At 39.2% G+C, this 21,663-nt stretch overlaps 1 protein-coding gene across 4 annotated transcripts in view; it reads left to right on the forward strand.

The window, feature by feature from the left end:
* The first annotated feature begins 1,574 nt into the window (after positions 1 to 1,574).
* The window catches only part of tafa1a (TAFA chemokine like family member 1a), a 47,588-nt gene continuing 27,499 nt past the window's right edge, over positions 1,575 to 21,663 (forward strand). Inside the window, exons 1-2 of one of the 4 annotated variants that reach the window (XM_026921031.3) lie at positions 1,575 to 2,377; positions 3,139 to 3,268. In XM_026921031.3, coding sequence (XP_026776832.1) covers positions 3,139 to 3,268 — 130 coding nt within the window. In that variant the 5' untranslated portion in view covers positions 1,575 to 2,377. Of the gene's footprint in view, positions 2,378 to 3,138; positions 3,269 to 6,325; positions 6,510 to 21,663 lie in introns of those variants that run through there. The other 3 variants (XM_026921029.3, XM_026921032.3, XM_053240877.1) reach the window with 3 other exon arrangements.

Consider the following 21,663-nt stretch of genomic DNA (forward strand, 5'->3'; position numbering starts at 1 on the left):
TCGGTAGCATGACTTTTAAAGCCCCCTGCTGGTGTTGTGCTAACTCTAGATCTGACATTTGATGGACAGAGTGAGATAAGATAATATGTGACAGAACATGAAAAAGCACATAAGGACAGCAGCGTAGAAAAATGTCTGTCCTCAGACCACAGGCTACTATTTGACATTTTGTTCATAACCCTACCTGTAGAAAATACCATGTAGTTTGAACAAGAGCAAAGGAGACAAGGCACGATCAAATAAAACGACAGGAAATTCAAACCGCGGTGAAATCACACATGATTCTCACACATGACACTAGTTTGCAGCCTATCGGTTAGGAAATTGTAGTCCATAAATGAAAGACAACTGGATATAAGCTAAGACCAATTGTCTATGATAGGAGTATAAATGACACTTCCACACAATATGATGTGATTTCGACTCTTAAGGTGATGATCTGATATTTGATGATAACACTGAATCTGCTAAGATACGATTCGATTCGTTTTACGCTTCCGCTTGATATGTGACCATCTTTGTTGAGAATCTGGATTAGGACTATCATTACTTTGTGAATGATGATGATGTAGAGAAAGACCATTTGAGTATCAGAGTTACTGGCAAATCACCTTGCTAGCCTAATTTACACATCAGTTTAAAAATATGGTAATAATCAATTATAATGAATAATAAACCATTTATGATCATTGCTTTTTAAATTCATGCATCAATCTGAATCATCTGATCATTACACCCCTAGTCTACGATTATGTTTGCATGGTGCATTTATAAATTATGGACATTCATTTTTCATGTTTATAAGAGCCCTGGGATGAACTGGTGTCCTTTCCAGTGTGTATTCCTGTAGTTACTGAAGGGGAATGATTATAAGGTTCTTGGCAGAAAAAAAAGATATTTTCATTTTTAGACCTTCTAAACAGAAACACCAAACCAGATAATGTCTGAGAAGAAAATCTCAAAAATTCAGAAAAGAGCATATTTTAAAATGAGAATAAAACTCAGCGGAGAAAAGTTCAACTTAAAAATTTGCAGTGGATATGACAGTAGTGTCTCTTGTTTAAGGACAGACAGACAGACAAAAAGCCTCATACATTCTGAGAAATAAAGGGTTCTTTAAGGTTTCTTTGGATGGTTTTAGTCCTTAGATTTCTAATGGGTTTAGTTTATCCAGACTGCCAGACCAAACCAACGGTGCTAGACTGAAGCATCTAGATAGATAGATAGATAGATAGAGAGTTTGGTAGATAGATAGATAGATAGATAGATAGATAGATAGATAGATAGATAGATAGAGGGGGGAGTTAGGTAGATAGATAGAGAGATAGATAAAGAGAGAGAGTGTGTGTTAGGTAGATAGATAGATAGATAGATAGAGAGAGAGAGGGAGAGAGAGAGAGAGAGTGTGTGTGTTAGGTAGATAGATAGATAGATAGAGAGAGAGAGAGAGAGAGAGAGAGAGTGTGTTAGGTAGATAGATAGATAGATAGATAGAGAGTGTGTGTTAGGTAGATAGATAGAGATAGATAGAGAGAGAGAGAGAGAGAGAGAGAAAGAGAGAGTCTCGGGGAAACTGGTCCTCGCGCCTCGGGTTAGTGACGTGTGGCGGTTGGGGGTAAAGTGAGAGGCTCTGCGGTGTTTAAATTGCACACAGCGCTTTTGTCTCTGTGTTCCAGTCTCTGTGTTCCAGTCTCTCTGTGTTCCAGTCTCTCCCTGTTCCAGTCTCTCTCTGTGTTCCAGTCTCTCTGTGTTCCAGTCTCTGTGTTTAATGTCTTCCAGTCTGATCTGATTGCACTTGCGGTCGCTCAGACGGACGCTACCTGAGAGAGCAGGAGGCACCGGAGGGAGTTCGGCGGAGGACCACAGCCCGCAGGACGAGTGGAATATTTCACAACTTCATCATGGATGGATTAAGCGCTACGTGTTGAGTCCATCATTTGGCGGGTTCTAGTGGATTACAGGTAAGTGATTAGTTTGTAGCGCATTCCTGTAGGTTTCTTCCCCTCAGTGGGTCCTGTGTCCTGTAAGAGAAGCACTCGAACAAGCCTCGCCAGGGTCATTAGCACGGAGGAGAGGATGAAGAGAGGAGAGAAGAGCAGGACAGAGTGATATGATATGGAGCTTTATTATGGCTTAGCACGTGCTTCAGTGATGAGTAGGCTGCAGTTTCTTCTCCGAGTGTGAAATAGCGTTACAGCATGCACAGTGCTGGAGGATGGAGTGCGCTCGGAGTATGTCAGCACTCAGACCCACTTCCACTGGGTAGCTGTGTGGAAGCAGCAAAAAACAACAACAGCCAAAAACTTGCTGGTCACTTTCCTACTTAATTTTGGGCTGAAAGGAAGAGAGGGTGCGGCTGAAAGAAGTCAGCTGGGAGGTATGAGTCCCAGGAGGAATGTCTTTATCTATCTATCTATCTATCTATCTGTCTGTCTGTCTACCTGCATCTATCTATCTATCTATCTATCTATCTATCTATCTATCTATCTATCTATCTATCTATCTGTCTGTCTGTCTACCTGCATCTATCTATCTATCTATCTATCTATCTATCTATCTGTCTGTCTGTCTGTCTGTCTTTCTGTCTACCTGCATCTATCTATCTATCTATCTATCTATCTGTCTATCTATCTGTCTGTCTGTCTGTTTGCCTGCATCTATCTATCTATCTATCTATCTATCTATCTATCTATCTATCTATCTATCTATCTATCTGTTTGCCTGCATCTATGTATGTATGTATGTATGTATCTATCTATCTATCTATCTATCTGTCTGTCTGTCTGTCTGTCTGCCTGCATCTATCTATCTATCTATCTATCTATCCACCTGAGGCAGCAGCAGATTTTTTTATAATCACCTCAACAGTTTCTCAGTCAAATAATAATAAGTCATTTTAAACACTGATAATCTGACCTTACCTTTACCTTGTGTTATGACAGAAGTAAGTGGACTACTGTAAAACTTGCTCCATTACTCTTTGAATAGTGTTGTTGTGTAGGTGTGTGTGAGGGGGTGCGGGTTAAGGAACGAGGTCAGAGTAATGCACAGTAGTTCTGCAGCGTGAGATTGACTAAGACGTGCTGAAGGAAAGCTTGCGAGTGCTGCTGAGTGTATGTGCTTTGTGTGTGTCTGCAGATGGGTGTGGGAATGTCGTGGCTGCTGTGGGTGTGGATCAGTGTGACGGTCATGTTGGTGTGTGATGCCACCTTCTACGAGACCATACACCAGCACCTGGCACCACCTGGGACCAACATCCAGATCCTTGGTGAGTCCGGTTCTGGCCCATCTTCATCCCGGCGTTGTGCCCTACTGCCAGCTGAAACTCCCTAGAGCACTGCAGATTTCTTTCAAACAATGGAACACACACACACACACACACACTGCTGAACATTAAACCATTTGCACACCAAAATTCGATTCAAGCTGCAAGTCTTTCTGAGTGCTGGGTTTCCATTGACTAACCATGTGAAAATATTGCATAGGGGGCAACCTGGGTTCCTATCAGTCACTGTTAGACCAATATTTAGATTGTTTCTGTAACTACATGGACACCATGATAGAAGCAATAGAAACTCCCTTTGGGTGATGAGACTTAGAAGAACACAAAATGTCTGGCGAGCGAAGAGCCTTTTTGACTGCGCATGGTAATTGCGGGAAATGAGTTGTGTGGCAAAACATGTCAGAAAAATCGACTTACTGACATTTTTTAAGTCCTCATCATCTAACCCAGTTATTTGTCTTGTTCAGTCACACAGGGAAAGTAGAAATTGAACAGAAGATAGTGTCCCAGGGGATTAAAATAAATGATGACTGTAATTATACCAGGTTACTCTATTTAGTCCAAGTGTGAATGAGTTTGACCAACATTATTCATATGATCAAGCCTAAGATGTTTTAGCATTAATTATGCTTTATTATCAGCAGGCTGAGCTGATCACAGCTGACTAATGCACTGCTAGGTCTATTTTATTTAAATATAATTCAGTAGAAAACTAATGACTGAGGAAGGAATTGCGGATGCGAATATTGCAAATGCTTATAAATCTTATATTGTGATGGTGATATCGGTGTGACATATTAGCCAGCACTTGGGTAGCTGCTCTCTGGTACCTCATTTGTCATGGAGCCGTGGTGCTGCTACTCGTAACCTCACACCTTAAATTGAGGGCAGTAATAGCAAATGGAGCCTGGTCCACTCACGTTAACTGATCCAGCCTGAGCCACTTTACTGGGATTGGGGCTTCAATTGGAATTGATTTTATATTTCAGACACTTGAAGAATAATATCACACATTTACACTAAATATCTTAATCATTTCTCTTTTCCAAAAAAAAGGTTGCTGTTAATTCTTTAGCAATCTATTGTTGTGTCTATGATTCTACAGTGATTATTCATTAGAGTGGACATAGCGCTAAAGGAAGAGTCCCGCTCGCTAAGAGTCTTATCTGAGATCGAGCTGAATGGGGAACATTTCAGGGATGAGAATAGTCCTCAGAGTATCTATGGCTCCGGTAAATGTGGTACTATTATTGTCAGGATAAGCTTTTTAGCTTGGGAGATTTCAGCAGACTGTAAATCTGAATGTGAACAATGCTGTGAGACATTCGCCCATATTGAGCTTTTATGAGCTTTTCACCATTGTGTAAGATCACATTAGTGTTTAGGAGCTTGAGAGATGAGTCACATGAGATAGTGTTTATGTGTCCATATGGAGTGTTCCTTTCCCACTCAAATGGAGGAGTATTGGAAAAGATTAAGGTGTCCGTGACACTCTGAGCTGAAAAACCTTTTTTAACTAGTTTAAAAAGGTGGAGAAGGATGTGTGTGTGTGTTTCTTAAACATAGGTGCTGGATCAACATCAGGAGCTGGAAGGTGCCTGGGGTTGGTTTAATACTTAATAAGAAATGTTTCTTCTCTACCACTAAAATACAAAAATATTGTCAGAAAGTATGCAATCTTTTTAACGAAAAGCAGCGTTAGGCAGTAGGCTGACTGAGAAAAACAAATTGCATTCCATTCCTTTTCATTTGTTTTTACTTAATTATTAAATTTGTAATTTAACCGTTAAAACTAAACAGACATAAATACAGTAATGCTCTCTAAAGAGCATTGCTCTCTTTTGCTCTCTAAAGCAGTATCTAGTGAATGCTTTCTGTGTATGTTAATGATGCTCCTGGGCCACAATATCCATCTCTATTATGAGTAATTGGGGACTTTCTAATTGGTGATCATCTATATACACTTTGTCAGAATTGTTTTCTTTCAGTCCTAGTTTAAATGAGCTTTATCCTAACCAATTATATGTGTAATGTCACGTCTCTCTCCTACTCAGCTTTTACCAAAACTATACATTCACAGGTGAAGGAAAAAACTAGCAAACTAGCGAACAAAAATTAAACTTGCAAGTGAACAAAGAGAAAGCTAGCAAGCCAAACTAGCAAATGCAGCCTTCCAGTTTACTGTCATAAATTTACAATTGAGGTTCAGTATATATTGTATGCAACAGTTGTGGTGTTTTTTTATGTTTGTGTGGTGTAGCAGGCTGGGAGTGTTAGGCCACACACATACACAGCTCTCAGATCAGTCTGATCAGCAAATTCATCTGGTCTTTAAAGCTCTATCGTATGTGTCTTGTTGGACATCTATCACTCAAATTTATGATCATGCAGAGACTACAGTATTGTACAGTCATGTTAACTGGGAGGCGGCACAACTGTGCAGCGGGTAGTGTTGCTGCCTCACAGCTCTAGTGTCACCGGTTTGAGTGTGAGCTTGACTTACTGCTTGTGGAGAGTTCTCCCCTTGTCACTGTGGATTTCCTCTAGGTTCTCCAGGTTCCTTCTACTTCCCAAAAACATGCTGCCTAGTGACTTGGCTCATGCTCAGTGGTCCTGAAATAGGCTCTGATCCACCATAAACAGGGTAACATGGTTACTGAAGATGAAATAATGAATGAATGCTCACTGGGACTTCAAAGCAAACTAACTAGATTTAACAGGAAAATGTTAGACCTCATGAGTAATCCTAGTGTATGTTAAAAACTCAGGTTTAAATTCTAAAAAAATCATATATAAAAGCAGAAAGAGCACTGCAGGAGAGAACACACTTGTTGGCATTGCCTATTTTTGTCCTATTTTCCAAAAATTCTTGCATCAATAACCAAGCAGACGCTCTGAACTTTCTCCAGAGACAATGGGTCTTTGAGGTTAAAAAAACACACAGTAGGGTTTTTCTTCAATTATCATAATGATGCCAATACACAATAAAGTCGCTTTGTACAAAATAACATTCTATTTCAGAATTTGTGTTTGTATTTGAGACGAATGCGTGGTGGGGTCAAACACTGTCTGTACCATCTAAATGATCAATATTGTTCAAAGTACACACGTGCATGTTGTAAAGCCCTAGGCAAAAAGAAAAGCTGAAAAGAAAAAAAAAAGAAAATCAATTGAAACCAGTGGCACAAATCGCTCGCATCTGCCGTTCTGTCAGCTGGCTCAGGCAGTTAAGTGCTACATTTATGTACTATTATGACCATTGTGTCCTGTCACCTTCATGCCTTAGAATATCAGCACTTTGAAATGACTGATTGTGTTGTATGTGTGTGTGTGCGTGTGTGTGTGTGTAAGTAATAGTACTGGGTGCTTTGAAAGGATTTTTGATTGCCCAGGGTTTCAGGGTTGGCAGTTCATGAATTATTAGTGTTTGGGTAGTGGCCGTTTCATCGAAATTATTGACGTGACCAAAATGATCTCAGAGAAAGAAATTACAAATGGCAGATACAGAATGTTTCCTCGTATTTCTTAACGAGTCAAAAGATTTTCCTCAAGCATTTCTGAGCAGTTTTTGAAATTCAAATGTTTGAATTTGAATTTCTAGCAGGATAAAGACAAATACTGCTCCATAGCTTACATAAGTGCAGATTTCATTACAATACCACACGAGGTTCAGGGGCTCAGTGCTAATAGATTCAGGGCAAAGAACCAGTGTTGGACATAACATAGATGAATATGCTATTAATAATGAAACAAAATATCTTATAGATAGAAATCATCAATAGGAGGAGAACAGCATGTCTGTGTACTATAAGAGAAACTATTGATTCAATTTACCCCTGAAATGATTGTAATTCTTCTTGTATCATGTTTCAGTTTTATTCCTAGTAGCATCTCAAGATTTCATGTTGGTGAATTCATCCAGTAATGAATTGACTTGCATTTGACCCGAGCTTTGACTTTAGTTGTACTGTCATATTTTCAGATTTTTTTTCATGCTCTGTGACAAAATAAGGGTTTTCACACTTAATTTAAATTTGTATTATTTGGTACAAATACAGTCTTCCTCAATCATCAGTATAGAAGGTCCATCTGCTACAGATGTTTTTTTTGGAAAGTAATACTAATAGGCACAGTGCTGTTTTTGTGTTTTGAATTCAGTCGGTGGTGTGCATGCTGAGGCAGCTTGGAGGGCTTGCAGCACTGCTTTTTCTACCTGCGGGGATCAGAATAGATAATTATGTATGTGCCTGAATGTGAAGAAGAGCAAAGAGAGACGGAGAGATTGAGAGAGAGAGAGACAGAGTGAGTAGGTGTGAGGGAGCAGCTCTGTCCACAGATGTTCTACAGGCTGTTCTCCCACTCCGAGTCTCAGACGGACTGGCAATGGCGGGTGAATCACGAAAATCAGGGGTCTTTATTCAGCGTGGACGGAAGAAACCGGACAAAGCAGATGATGTTTGTCATGCATACATAAGCAGCATGTTTTGCTGTCAGGAATTTGAACTCACCAGATCCAGAAAGTAACCATGCTTTACCTACTTTACACTAATCTGTATAGACAGAACACCCCACTAGGCAACCCACCAGGAAGTAAAAGCTTTCACACAAATACCATCAAAGGAGAAGAGTATATTTGTTTGGTGTTATTTTTAGTTTGCTGTTAATTATCCAACAGATATATTCTGTTCCCTTGATGATATTCTGTAAGAGCTTTTAGAAATACCATTTTTTGAAATATAAATAGTATTTATTTCTTAGTGGTCAGATTTTAGGGCTGCATTGTTCCCAGCACTGTTTTGTGATGTTGGATATAAAAGAGAGAAAGCAAATATCACTTATACTGCAGTATTGTGTTTTCCTGCTTAGCATGTATCTGATGAGAGAACAAGCCTTCCAGGATGGTAATTACATTAAAGACTTCAGCGACAGGATCATTAGAGGCTGTGTGAATCAGTAGAGGGCTCTGTAGCATTGCGGAAGAACACCTTGATCAATACGTCTCTATGTCTTTGACCATGGCATGTATTAGTGGGTCATCTCTCTTTTTCACTCGTGGTTCTTTGATCGGCTCAGCTAAGATGTTTATACCTTAGATCATGCTGTCCGTTTTTGTGCTCAAAGCTTCGGAAAAGCTGCTAGATGTGTGCTAGATGATCCGTAGTCCTTGTACTGAGCTAGATATCTGCCATTAAAGGAGCAGTTTGTAATTCTTTGGGCCCTCTGCTGATTGTGAGGTGAGTTGCAATGGCAGTGAAGTGAACTGCAATTTCTTGTTTCATCCATCCAACTCACCTGCTATGGTAAAGCTTTGTATGTCTCGTGAGTTGCTTTTTTTTTGTTTTTTTGCTGAAATTGGCAGAGCTCTGTTCCTACAGGGGATGGAGATCATTTCTGGGGCAGAAAGATGTCAACAAAAACCTATGTTGAAGAAACTACACTTTAGGAAAAATGGTTCTTCAGGGGTTCTTTGGATGGTTTATGGCTCTAAATGGGTTCTGTGGAAACCTTTCTGAAAGCAAACCCCTATGATGTAGGGCTTTAAATAGAACCTTTAAGGCTTCCCCCAGAGGGACAAACTGAAGAATACTCTTTTTTCTTAAGAATGTAGAGAGAGCTATTGAATGGGAATGTGTGAAATCTTTTTTTCCCTCAAAAGTTTTTCTAATTCTAGTTTTTCTTTTTGGACATTAGGGTAAGTGAGTATTTCAGTACATATAATTTCATATACATATAATTTATTTTGACTGTATATAAAGCCATACTGGATGCTCCTTTCCAATTTTATATCGCAGTAAGCCACATGGCCCCACAAACACGTTTCAGCATGTTATTACTGTGCAACTTGCAAGTGAAACACAGCCCTGTTATTTTAATTTATCTTAAAGCATTAACCGAGCACTAAACACAGACTGAAGGCGTGTTCACACTGCCCATTGTGTTTGCTACAAAACATCTCTGACAGAATCAGGGCCCCGGCTGAGGCTCCACATCTCACTCGCTCTTGTGTGTATTAAATATATCACAGGAGTGAAAGCAGCAGAAGAGGCTCTCTCGCTTCTTTCTTCAGGAAGCCTTGCTGGTTGTGTGCCCACATTGAAAGCAAACAGATAAATGGAGTTTTTTTTATATCTTTGGCAAAACAAAGGTTATCTGCCTGCATGTACTCTGGCACACAGTGACAGCTTAAGAGTCTTACATAACCCAGGTCCTGAAGGTACATTATTTTATCAGAGATTCTGACATCCATCTCTGCCTCATCCATCCATCCTTTCTGACAGTGGCGTCTCCCTGCAGGAACTATGGCAGCACTGTACAGTTCTGACCCTCGGCTCTTCTCCATCTGCTGCGTGCCACTCTCTCTTTCTATCTCTTTTTCTTGCTCTTTCAAGCTTCCTGTCTTTCCCCCTCTTTCTCAGCATCTATGAATACTGATCTGATCTAATGTCACCTGCTTTCACCTCCCGAGCAACTGCTGACTGAATCACAGCACCATCAATTTGAATCATTATTCTGTGATCTATGGGTTTTTTTTTTGTCTTGGAATACAGTAAAATTTAGACACACTCACTAAAAGAGGTTGTAGATGACAAGATTAAGATGGGATAATACTACTGATTTACATATGTTTTTGCCATAGTATATTGTTTACAGCCCAATAACCTATTCACTTATCTGTTTCAGTAATAGGTTTAATATATTTAAGTTAATTGTGCTTTGTCAGAAAGGCAAAAAGAAATTTAATGTACTTACATGCTGAATGTTAGTAAATAATATAAAATATACAGTATGTGTGCACACCTCAACTTATTACTAGCCTCGAAATCTCATTATTCTACATTACTTCTAACACATGTAACAGTTATATAACACTGTGATGTTCTCATACCTACCACCTATTCATACATTTTTTCATCTTCAGTAACTGCTTTATCCTGTTTAGTGTCAGAACCCTATATGGAACACCACACATTTACACACTCATTTACACACAGAGGCAATGAATAACATGAATAAGCACACAGACAGTACCCCGAGCTCAGGATCAAACTTGTAGTTTTATATAGTTTATCTTTGTATGACTTGTGTTTTAGGGATCCACAAGCCTCACAGCAGCAGGTGAAAATCTAATGCATTTCCTTTCATTAACAATCATCCAATAATTTTATTTCTCACAGCTTTATGGAATAGGCTCATTTGAAGCACTGGGTCATAACAGACCCCCTTCAGTAAAACAGTGAGTTTTTCTGTGTCGGATGATTTAGGGCCCCGTAGTCGAGACGAGAACATAAAGAGCGGTAGCGATGCATAGCCAAACATTCTTTTTTATTGTTTTTAATGGAGTTGTAAATGTGTTCGTTTGGTGAAACAAATGTTGACAGCTCCAGAATTAGAAGGTATGCAGACAGAACAGTGTTCAGTGAGAGCATGCATCGTCTCACCTTTAAATCCTCCAGCTCTCTCCAAATGGATATGCATCATATGATTTCTGGGTGAAGAAACGGTGCTCCTATGATTTATGGATTACAGTGACTGCTCTTCGAATCACATAGCCGGGCAGCAGCCAGGTTCTACCAGGAGTGGGTCTTATCCAGAATAGCAATGGATTCTTGAGTTTCAGGAGGAATACAAATGGTCTGTCAGTCAGCCTTTCTGAGCTAAATTCAGCATCGAGGTACATGAAAAATACGAAGGTCATGAATGGTATCTATTGATTGAATGGAAGCAAATCATTGAAACATCTCATTATCCCAATATGAGTTTCCATGCTAAGCACATTATGAAGTGCTACTTTAGCAAAACTGCTTAAAGTTGGAAATAACAGCTTTGTTTAAACTGTATTACACACACACCAAGCCCCAGAATGAACTCTTTCACGCTGAAGGCGCCTGTGTGCACAGGTGAAGTCATTAGGGTAGAACCACAGAGAGGCAGATTCATGGATTTACTTTTACCTGCAGCTCATTTTTAAATATATATACAGTACAGTGCAAAAGTCTTAAGCACTCTATTTTTTTTAGTACAAACTTTGATATGGATTTTTATTTTATGACTTCTACATTATCGAGTCAGAATAAAAATATTTTAAATTTCCAGCACAAAATTAAATGTTACAGAACAATGTTTGTATGTCAGTAAAGAAAGCAGCATATTACATAAGAGACACTTTTCAGACAAAAAACCATAATGAAGGCTGCTGGGTTTTGCTGCAAAAATAAGAAGCGAGTGTGACAGTCAAAGTCTCCAGAAGAACTGTGGCTGCTTCTGCAAGATGCTCAGTAACACTTATGGCTCATTTCCTTATAAAACTGCACAAATTGTACCTGAGACTACAATTTTTTTTAAAGCAAAGGGTGGTCACACCAAATATTATCTTTGTTTCATTTATTTACTGCTTTTTTGCTGCTTTTTTAATGTGGAATCATTTAATTTCATTATTTTTGAAGGCATCTTTGCCCTGCAGCATTTCTTTGCATGTGCCTAAGACTTTTGCACAGTGTGTATACATATATATGTGACAAGCAGGAGGGAGGGGCCAGGCTGTGAGGACGCATGCCTGGCCCTGATTTGGCTGAGAGGGATGAGGGATAAAGGAGCGGCTGGAGACGCCGATGGGGGAGAGAGAGATGCATGCGTGTTTTGTGTTTTATGGTCTGTTTATGTTCTGTTTATGATTAAAGGTTACGTCTGAGTTCGCTCGGTTCCCGTCTCCTCCTTGCCCGTCTTTGACATTTGTTACAATATACTATTCCAGGGAACATTTTATTTTTGTTATAAATAACATTTAAAAATTACAATAGGTAAGCCCTACTTGGTTGTAAATTGCGAGAGACTTTTAAGTCTAGACAATGGTTCAAGTTGTGGCAAACATAATGTGCATTAATGTGTTGAGTAGTTGTAAAAAGAATTTTATTGCGATTACTCTTACAGGAGTAAATTTGGAAAGATAAATACTTTTCTACTTTTGCCTTCGGATCTGTTCTTTTCTGTGGTTGACTCTCAAGTGGCATGATCTGCACTACACAGTGTATTCAGTGCCATTCTGTTAAAACCTACCTAGCGTGCAAGAGTAAGAAGCAATCTGTGTTTTGGGAGGCATGAAAAAAACATACCTGAATAAAAACTGGCAGCTGTTGTAGTCGTATGACTAATTTTGTTTTGCAAAAGTAATTCTTGCTGTAATGGTACAAAAATTATACATATTTATATAGTTGGTTGTTCAGCCTTAGAATAAACCTATACAGTATTTGTAGTAACAAAATAGTTTGCTGTATATAATTCATTATAAGTTTTATTTAGCACCTTCCATCATTGTAATTGTTTTTTGATTTAAGGAGAGAAATGGTACTATTATCATTACATATTGTTGAAAGAGAACCTTAAAAATGGCAGAAAATATTAGTGTTTCTCTAATTTGCTATACATCTAGTAAAAGTAATCTTGCCAGTTACCACGCACTAGCAAACCCTCCCCATCACATGACAGCTACCAGTTGGGGAGGGTGGGGCAAACTCGTGCTTCATACACACACCACACACTAAAATATACCAGCACACACCAGTGCCGACCCTTACGCCTGCTCATTCTTTCTGACTTTTCAGCTCCTTCCCACATCTGTGGGTGTGAAGTTTAGTGTTGCATTCGTCAAGCCAAACTTCTTTCCCCACTGGATTTGATGAATAATGCAGAGTGCGTAACACGAATGCGTTCATGTGTAATTGTTTAAACAGCACGAATAATTGAAAAACCGTACAGGTCACGGTTGGGAAAATGGATTTTGGTTGCCTACAGCTTAAATGATTACACTGCACTCAGCCCTCCCACATTGCCTTACTCTCAGCCTCCACCTTCCTATAGAATCTCAGTGCATTAATAAACATGCCAGAGTGGAGTAGCTGTGTTCGGGAGTGACTCCACCCCTCTCTCCCTGCAGCAGATCCTCTTGCAAAGCGAGGTAATTGTTTTGCATGCTTAAGCGCTATCAGCAAACAGGGTGGTAATCAATCAGAAAGCTTGCCATACCACTAATAGAAGTAATCACAGCTTTGGTGAGAAGGAAATCTTAGTGGAAATTGAGCTGTTTTAACATAAATAGAAATGACACAGGGATTCATTGTGAATTTGCTACAGGACAACCATGTATTGCTTCTTATATTTGCATGTTCAGTGAGAAATCTCTTTGAAGTGTGTAAAGAGTCTGTTAATACTTCACTTTATACAAAATGCATTTGCAGTTTGTCTTCGCTTTGGGTTTGTACAGATGATAAGTGCTATCATGCTTTCCTGCCTGCTATTTCTTGCTTTAGTAAAAGAAAAAAAAGGACAAAAACTTTGTGTAAAAGCTCAGCACTGGCTCAGCACCAGTAATAAGCCTATATTTCTTGTCATGCAGTATGAAATACAAGTGTTCGTTCTTCAGCACACTGAAAGACACTTCAAACAAAGAAAGAGGGAAAGCAAGATGGTGTTGTGAGGGATGTGAGAGAGGTGCTGAGGATATCCTCTTCTACTGAGATTTACTGGGGTGATAGAAAGACACAATAAAGCTCTTTCAGAAAGGAGAGAACTTTCCCTCCTGGAAATGAACTCAGAGGAGCAAAACATGCCAGAGACCACAAGACAAATTTATATTTAAATAATTAAATTCAGAACAAGATTTACTGAAAGACACTGAAAGTAGTTCCCAGTGTTACTTTTCAAATTTCTATATTCAAGTTCAATATTCATGTTGGTCACCTGATCTGAAAAACTAAATTACAAATGAACGGAATATCCTTTGGCTCCAGTACAAGGACTTAACAAGACATGTTATACAGTCCAAGTCCAAGTCCATATAGAGTCATCTTAATGCAACTAAGCAGAGCTACAAAAGGCTTAAGACATATTAATTTGTTTTTTTTTTTCTTGCCATGGGCTGTGTGAGCACTAATCTTTGTAATGAGAGTTAAATTGGCCCAGTGTGATTCAGGCCTCATTGTGCATAAGAGAACGCAGGAAACTAAAACACTAACAAAACCATACAGTCTGTCTCAAAGGCTTTCTCAGGCATAGATTTAAAGCTTATGAATATGCGTGCTAAAACATGGCGATTAAAGAAACTGACATTCATATGGGATTTATACTTGGACGCTATTGGGATTATATATAAATGCAAATCTGTCGGTTTTGCCATTCTTAATATTTCTTTTACCACTTAGTCATTCCTCAGTCACTCGCATGCCGACATTTAAATGACTAATTACCATTAAAACTAAATTAGATTATTTAGTTTGGAAGTTCAAGTGCTTTACATGAAGTGCTTTACATACAAAAGTACCAGGACTAAGAATATGCCAAATGAAACAAATATTTAATTTAGATTTTAAAACGGTTATGGAGATAGCATTCCTAATGTTCTCTGGAACACTATTCTAGAGCATAAGGCTAAGAAAAACATCTTTCAGCTGATCTTTGGGACTAAAGTGCCTGGGATGGACTGTACTGTTTAAGGAGATCAGCAAGATACACTGCCACTAAACCACTCAGAGCTACAGATGTCATAAGCAGGACTTGTTCGTCAAAGTGGGACTTAATAGGCAGCCAGTGTAGCTTGAATAAGACTCTGGAAACATGCTTCTTTTCTTGGTAAGGATGCCGGCTGATGCATTGTGGACTTGCTGAAGCTTCCTTAAAATGGAAGCAGGGTAGCAACTATATTCCAGTCTAAGCTTTATAAAAGCATGCACTAGTTTCTCAGTGTCATGTAGGGTTAGGATTTTCTTGTTTTGGATATATATATCTCAAATATATTCTCAAATAATATTAAGATATAGATGATGATGATGATGATTTTATTTCATCACATATACATTACAGCACAGTGAAAATGTCTTTTGTTATATAATAGCATAAAATCTCTCTTATCATGGCATCCCTTCAAAATGATTCCGGATCATTTTGGTTTAGAAATGGTCCGGGATCCATCTCAGAATTAATTACCATTACTTAGACCTTAGTCCTTATTATATTAAAGGCTACACTACAAAAAAATCATGAATATTAAAGGCAGAATTTCCTCTTAAGTAACAAAAAGTTAATAGGTAATGTTACATAGGTTTATAACTATAAACTATGTATATACATGGGCCTTTCACAGACTGTTGCCACAAAGTTGGAAGCACACAATTGTATAGAATTTCCCTTCAGTAGAACTAAGGGGCCCATACCTGTTCCAGCATGACAATGCCCCTGTGCACAAACAAGGTCCATGAAGACATAGTTTGCGAAGGCTGGTGTGGAAGAACTCGAGTGGATGCATTGGAACGCTGACTGCACCCCAGGCCTCCTAGCCCAACATCAGTGCCTGACCTACTAATTCTCTTGTGGCTGAATGGTCAAATCCCCACAGTCATACGCCTAAATCTAGCAGAAAGCCCTCCCAGAAGAGTGGAGGTTATTATACCAGTAAAAGGGGACTAAATACGGAATGGTATGGTCAAAAAGCGCATATGGGTGTGATGATCAGACTTCATGGATCTCCACAAATCTTTGGCCATATAGTGTATTTCAACACTGTAACTGGGTCCAAATGAGAGGACAATATCATAAATTAGTGCACCAATGAAGATACACTATTAGTGTATCATTAGTAGCTTAGTACTTCATGCTGTGTGCCTATATTCCTAATGCACACTCATGCACTCACACTTGTGCTGTTTGTGTGCTTAAGCATTCTGACTCAAACTCAATTTAATTTGTATTCTATAACTTGTGATTTTTAATAACAAATACTATCAAACTACACAAATGAAGAAGTTGCTGTACAGTGCAGGCTAATGCTCTTTGAAGGAGTGCTGAGTGATGTACCGGAGACAAAGACAGCTCCATCTGCTCCAGCTACTAGAGGGTGAAGGGGCAATTACACTGTTTTGTGGTGTGTTTTTCAGGATGTTGGGTGAGCCAGTAGACTGGGACACAGTAGGCTTAGCTGGCCCAACAATCCGAGACCTCCTTTATTTTCAAGAGAATTTGAGTAGCAGCGGATTCAGCTCACCTCAGCTTTGAATAATACATGGCGTATGTGCTTCAGTCTGCCTGTACAGTACATACCAGAGAAAATTGAGTTAGCCCTTTTGGCTAGCTCTTCTGTTTCAATTACGAATATACGTGGGCCGAAGCCCTCACTGTATAATTGTCTTTGTTTGAAACACTTCTCTAAAACGTTAAGTGGGAAATTGTTCAGCTTGTTTAACATATGAGGAAGCCACTCTACCAGCCCCTTCATAACCCCAGTGAGGTAGTAAAGCTCTCTTAATTACTGTAGACTGCTGTGAAAGACAGCATAAGGGAGAAGATACATGTCCACATCCGTCATGGTTCGCTAACACAGTCTTATATACAGGAGGGTATAAAATACCCAAATCGCATAAAAGGTCAGTAAGGTGTAGGTTTGGGGAGAAATAGCAATCATAGCATTTTATTAGTTGTATGAAATCCTATAAAATTGCTCTTTGCTCTCATATAATTATGGAAATGAACATGTCAAGGTACACATACAGCGATTTTATCAATGCGAGTCGCCAGTCGCTGTACTATGAAGTTGCCAGTAGGCGTTCTTACTACTAGTTGCCATAGTAACAGTTATCAGTGGGTGGCGCAAGCAGTGTTCCACCTTTGACAATAAACCAGGATTCTTGCCGCTAAAATTAAACAATCTGGAGGAAGAGCATTTGTATATAAAATTCACCAGTGTATATTTGCATACTGTCCTACAAGATGAAGGAGAAGCAGTGTGTACTCTTTTCCATTGTTGCCATCATTGTTCCATTGTTGCGGTGAAAGCGCAAGCACCAATTAGCCTAGCTTATGGCCATAGCTTGTTCAAAGCCACGGTGCGCTCATGTTCGCTCTACTGTCTTCATTCCCCCTGGTAGTCGCTGCACCAAGTCACTCCAAATTTGCATGAAGTTAAACTTTTCTCAACTTCGTCGCGTCTCTGGACACGCCCACATCTAGCTGCAGACAGTCGCTGTCGCTCATGTCACCCGAAAATTTGAAAATGAATAGTCTCTGGTTGCTTTGTCGCTGCGAGTCTCTGTACGTGTTGACGTACCTTTACTTTTTCCTCTGCATGATTGGAGCTAAGCTAGCCAATTATGGGTGTCTGATAACTCATGTTTACAGAAGATGGCAGATAGTGCTCTCCCCCAAGTGTGTTCAGCTGTTGTGTGAGAAACAGTTTGAAAACATGCATTGGCTACTAATTAACTAGTGGGTGGGAATTGGCAACAGTATAGTTGGAAGGAAAGGAGTTTAAAAATTCCTCTTGCTTGTTAAAATTTCTTTTGATTTTTTTTTTGCAAAACAGCTTGTTCTTAAGGATGTGGCATCTAATAGATTTTGAAAGTTCACAACCCCAAGAATTAATCAAACTTTGCAATCCTGAAACTATGATCTTTGAGTTCTTCCCTCACCATCATCCTCATTATAAGTAAGAACAGTGTGCTTGTGCAGCTTCTTTATGGCAAAATTTAAACTGTTACACTATATGGGCAAAAGTATGTAGGCACTATGTAGATAATGTTTATTTTATACAATCAGTTTAGCCATTTGAAGGGTGAAAATGGTTTGATATACGCTTACAGTGGCAACAAGTTCACCTAAACTAGACAGACCAGGTGATGTTTTTCCAATCTCTAGCTCTCCAGTTTTGGTGAACCTGGGTCCACTGTAGTCAGATCTCTGTACTTGGCTGTCATGAGTGGAAGCTGATGTGGTCTTCTATTGTAACCCGTCCACCTCCAAGGTTGGCATGTTGTGCATTCAGAGATGCTTTTCTGCTCACCACGGCTGTAACAAATGGTTATTTGAGCCTTCCTGTCAGCTGGGACTAGTCTAGCCTTTCTGCTCTGACCTCTGTCATCAACAAATCATGTCTGCCTGCAGTTTTTTTTGCACCATTTGGTGTAACCTCTGGTGGCTATTGTGCATGAAAATCCCAGGAGTTCAGCAGTTTCTGAAATATTCAAACCAGCTCGTCAGGCACCAACAACCATGCTATGGTCTAAGTCACTGAGGTCATATTTTTGATGTGAACATTAACTTTAGCTCTTGGCCTGTATCTGCATTATTTTATACACTGTGCTGCTACCACATTTACTGATTGGATAAATGCATGAATGAGCATGTATTTCTAATAAAGTGGCTGATGAGTGTACATTGAAGTGTTAATGCTAAAAAACATCAGTTTTACATTGCTTCAATTTGAATAGAACTGGTGAAACATCTTCAAGATTATACCACACGTTCAGCCGCCTTAAAATACTTCTGCTAGTGTTGTTATTTCAAAATAACACGGATGACTGAAAACCCATGTAGGCGTTTTATTGCTGATAATAGTTTCTTTTAAGCTGTTGCTTCTTTAAATCTGATGCTGTGAGATTGAGGCTTTTATAGTCACGTCTTTCCTTTACTTTCCTCCTTTTACTTTAACTGTACTTGACCTGCTCAGATGGGAGGAGGATTTGCGATTAGATGCATCATGCTGCCCAAACAAAGCCTGCACATTATTTCCTCAGCGGGCAGCTTTTGGTAAGGCCCTTCAGCACAAGCTGAATATGATTTCATGTTCTAGATCAGTTCCACTGTCTGCAGCTCATGCTGCATCCTTCCTCTGAATGTGACAGACTGACTGACTTTGATGGAGCACATACTGATGGGGTCGAAATATTCCCTCGCTCCCTGCCTCTGCTCTGCCGTGCCTCGCTCTCTCTAACTCACCGACTCTCCTCCCAATCCCTTCTCTTCTCCTGGCACATCTCCTGTCCCTCCTCTCTCTCTCTCTTTATATTTTTTCATGTTATTCGCATTCATCTAAAATCAACACAGGCTCACACAGCATTTGGAGATGATCCGCAGGTTTTTTTTCTTCTTTTTCTTCCTGTTTTTGTTTTTAAACAGGACACACTGAGTGGACTGGTTTTCCACACCATGCATGAATGGCAGTGCTCTGAAGCATGTGAGGTTTTCCATAAACCTCCTGTCTCCTTTTGTGATCTGTGACTGGCTTTCTCAGACTCGCAGCTGATATTTGCTTCACCCGTGTGTAAACTGTGCACATTGTGAAAATAATAGCTGAATTAATTTGAAAGGGCAGCTTCTGAATTGAAATCTCTCGCGCTGTAGAAGAGACACTTTGTGAGCATCAAAATGTGTCCACATAAAAAAACAGTAATGATACAATTCTGTATTGTGTTGTAATGAATAAAGAATTGTGTCCGTAAGTCATAAAGAACATTTCAAAGGACCATTCGTCATATTTCTCTTATTTTTCTGGAACGTTATAGACTAAAGTTAGTGCTTTAATTTGCCAGTGCAAAATCTATGGGGAGACTTCTGGCGTAAGTAGCAAAAGCATGAAATCATGCACTAATATCATTTCTGATATAAAAGAAGTGGAGGCAGCTATCTGGAATTAGGGGCTGTTTCCCTGTCCTGCTTGCTTTGAAAAACAATTTCTTACTTAAGCACTGCCTGTAATGTGAATCAACATAACTAGCACAAGTTCTCTTATCTCATATCAGTAATTATAGAAGATTATACTTGAATGGTTTTGCTTCTTTCTTACCAAATCAGAAATTTTCTTCTTCATTATTCATCCTTTTAACAGGTTTGAAAGTGTGAGACAATCTCATCAGCACCAAATACAAAACAAACAAACAACAAAAAAAAAAAAAAGAAAAGAAAAGAAAAAAAACTAGTGGTGCACTCCTGGTGTTCTACTTATTAAAACGTCTTGCTTTGCAGTGCATGAGAATAAGCTTATTGTTCTTATTGACTTCTGGGACAAACATAAAAAAAATTAAACTATGTCATTGAGAAGAGGAGAGATTTCAACACACAGGGAACCGATTTAAAAAAAAAAGCTTTCTGCATGTGCAGCGTTTGAGTTTGGGCATCACTGATATGTGTGTGTGTGTGTGTGTGTGTTATACATCTACCTTTCACTATGCATCATTTTGAATTAACAGGTACACATGTTCTGTGTTTACATGTTCAGTTGGCTTGTGCTTTTTTATCCAGACAACTTACAGCTGAGACTGGAAACAACTGAGCAATGGGAGTTAAGGATGTTGCTCAAGGACACAACAGTGGCAGTGATGGTGCAGGGAATTGCACAAAGCCTTAAGCACTGAGCCACCATTGCTCTTGTGTTGACTTGTCTGTACTCAAGATACACTGAGTGGCCAGCTGATTAAGTAAATCTGTAGGTATACAGTGGCTGACTGTAGCTTATCTGTTGCTTTGCACTAGGGATAAACCTGAATATGAATACATTATTCAGAATGAACGGATTATGTGTTCTAAAAGGATGCAAATAAAAATACAAATAGCGGATATACTACTCTTTTTTTCTGGAAAACTTGCTAGAAAGGTATTCACAGGGCATCTGGTGAGACTAGAGCTGTGCATCAGGACTGGGATCCCACGGGACATAACAGAAAAGTTGTGCAAGCAGGAAGCTTTTACTTTCATGCAGGAGGAAGTAGAATATATCAAAGGTGAGTACAAACAAAAATAATAACTACACATGAGGTATTTAAAAAACCACACACATCTCTAGTTAAGACTAATTATGAACTTGAGTGATGTAGCTTAGGTTGAGGAACTGTTAGAACCAGGATTCACAGATTATACTGACAGTGCTGGCATTTCTTCATCTGGGGCACTGTACAGTGTTTTACAGCGTTTCTGTGAGCATAGTGCTAGGACTCATATTTAATATAAAAAAACCTCCAGTTAAGGCCACACCCACTCGTAGGGTGAATGAAAACCTTACATTTTAATATTGTTGACATCAGATGTGCAAATGTGCAGCGAATATCTAATAAAACCAACTTGTCCATGGTTATACTGTCATCATTGTAAGAAACATTTTGAGATGTAATCAAACTAAACCTCCACATTATTAAAACCTAGTGAATGTCTTTATCTGGCAGAAACAGATTTCCACAAGTTGGTGTCCTAATAATATAAATTGCACACAAAATCACAATTCAGAAGTGAATTATTAGTAAATCACATTGCTGATGCAATCAATTTGCATTAACTCCACCCTGTATTTTGCACTTTCAGGTAGAAACACCCCAAACATTCATTAAGGGAAACGTGCATAATGAACAAGACATGCAATTTTCCTCATTTGAAAGACGCAATACTTCACAGGCCCTGTTAGTTAATCAATCAGCTGGCCCATTTTTTCCAGGTGCTTTTAAGTTTGCACGTTACAGTCTCAAATCTCCGTAAAACAGGACTAGAGTGCAGGGTATATTTGGAATGTTATATCACCTCCTATCCATACGAAAAAGAGTTATAGGATTTTCCCTCCAGGTTAACAGTAATAG

This window comes from Pangasianodon hypophthalmus, chromosome 16 (assembly GCF_027358585.1).
Source record: "Pangasianodon hypophthalmus isolate fPanHyp1 chromosome 16, fPanHyp1.pri, whole genome shotgun sequence".
NCBI lineage: Eukaryota > Metazoa > Chordata > Actinopteri > Siluriformes > Pangasiidae > Pangasianodon > Pangasianodon hypophthalmus.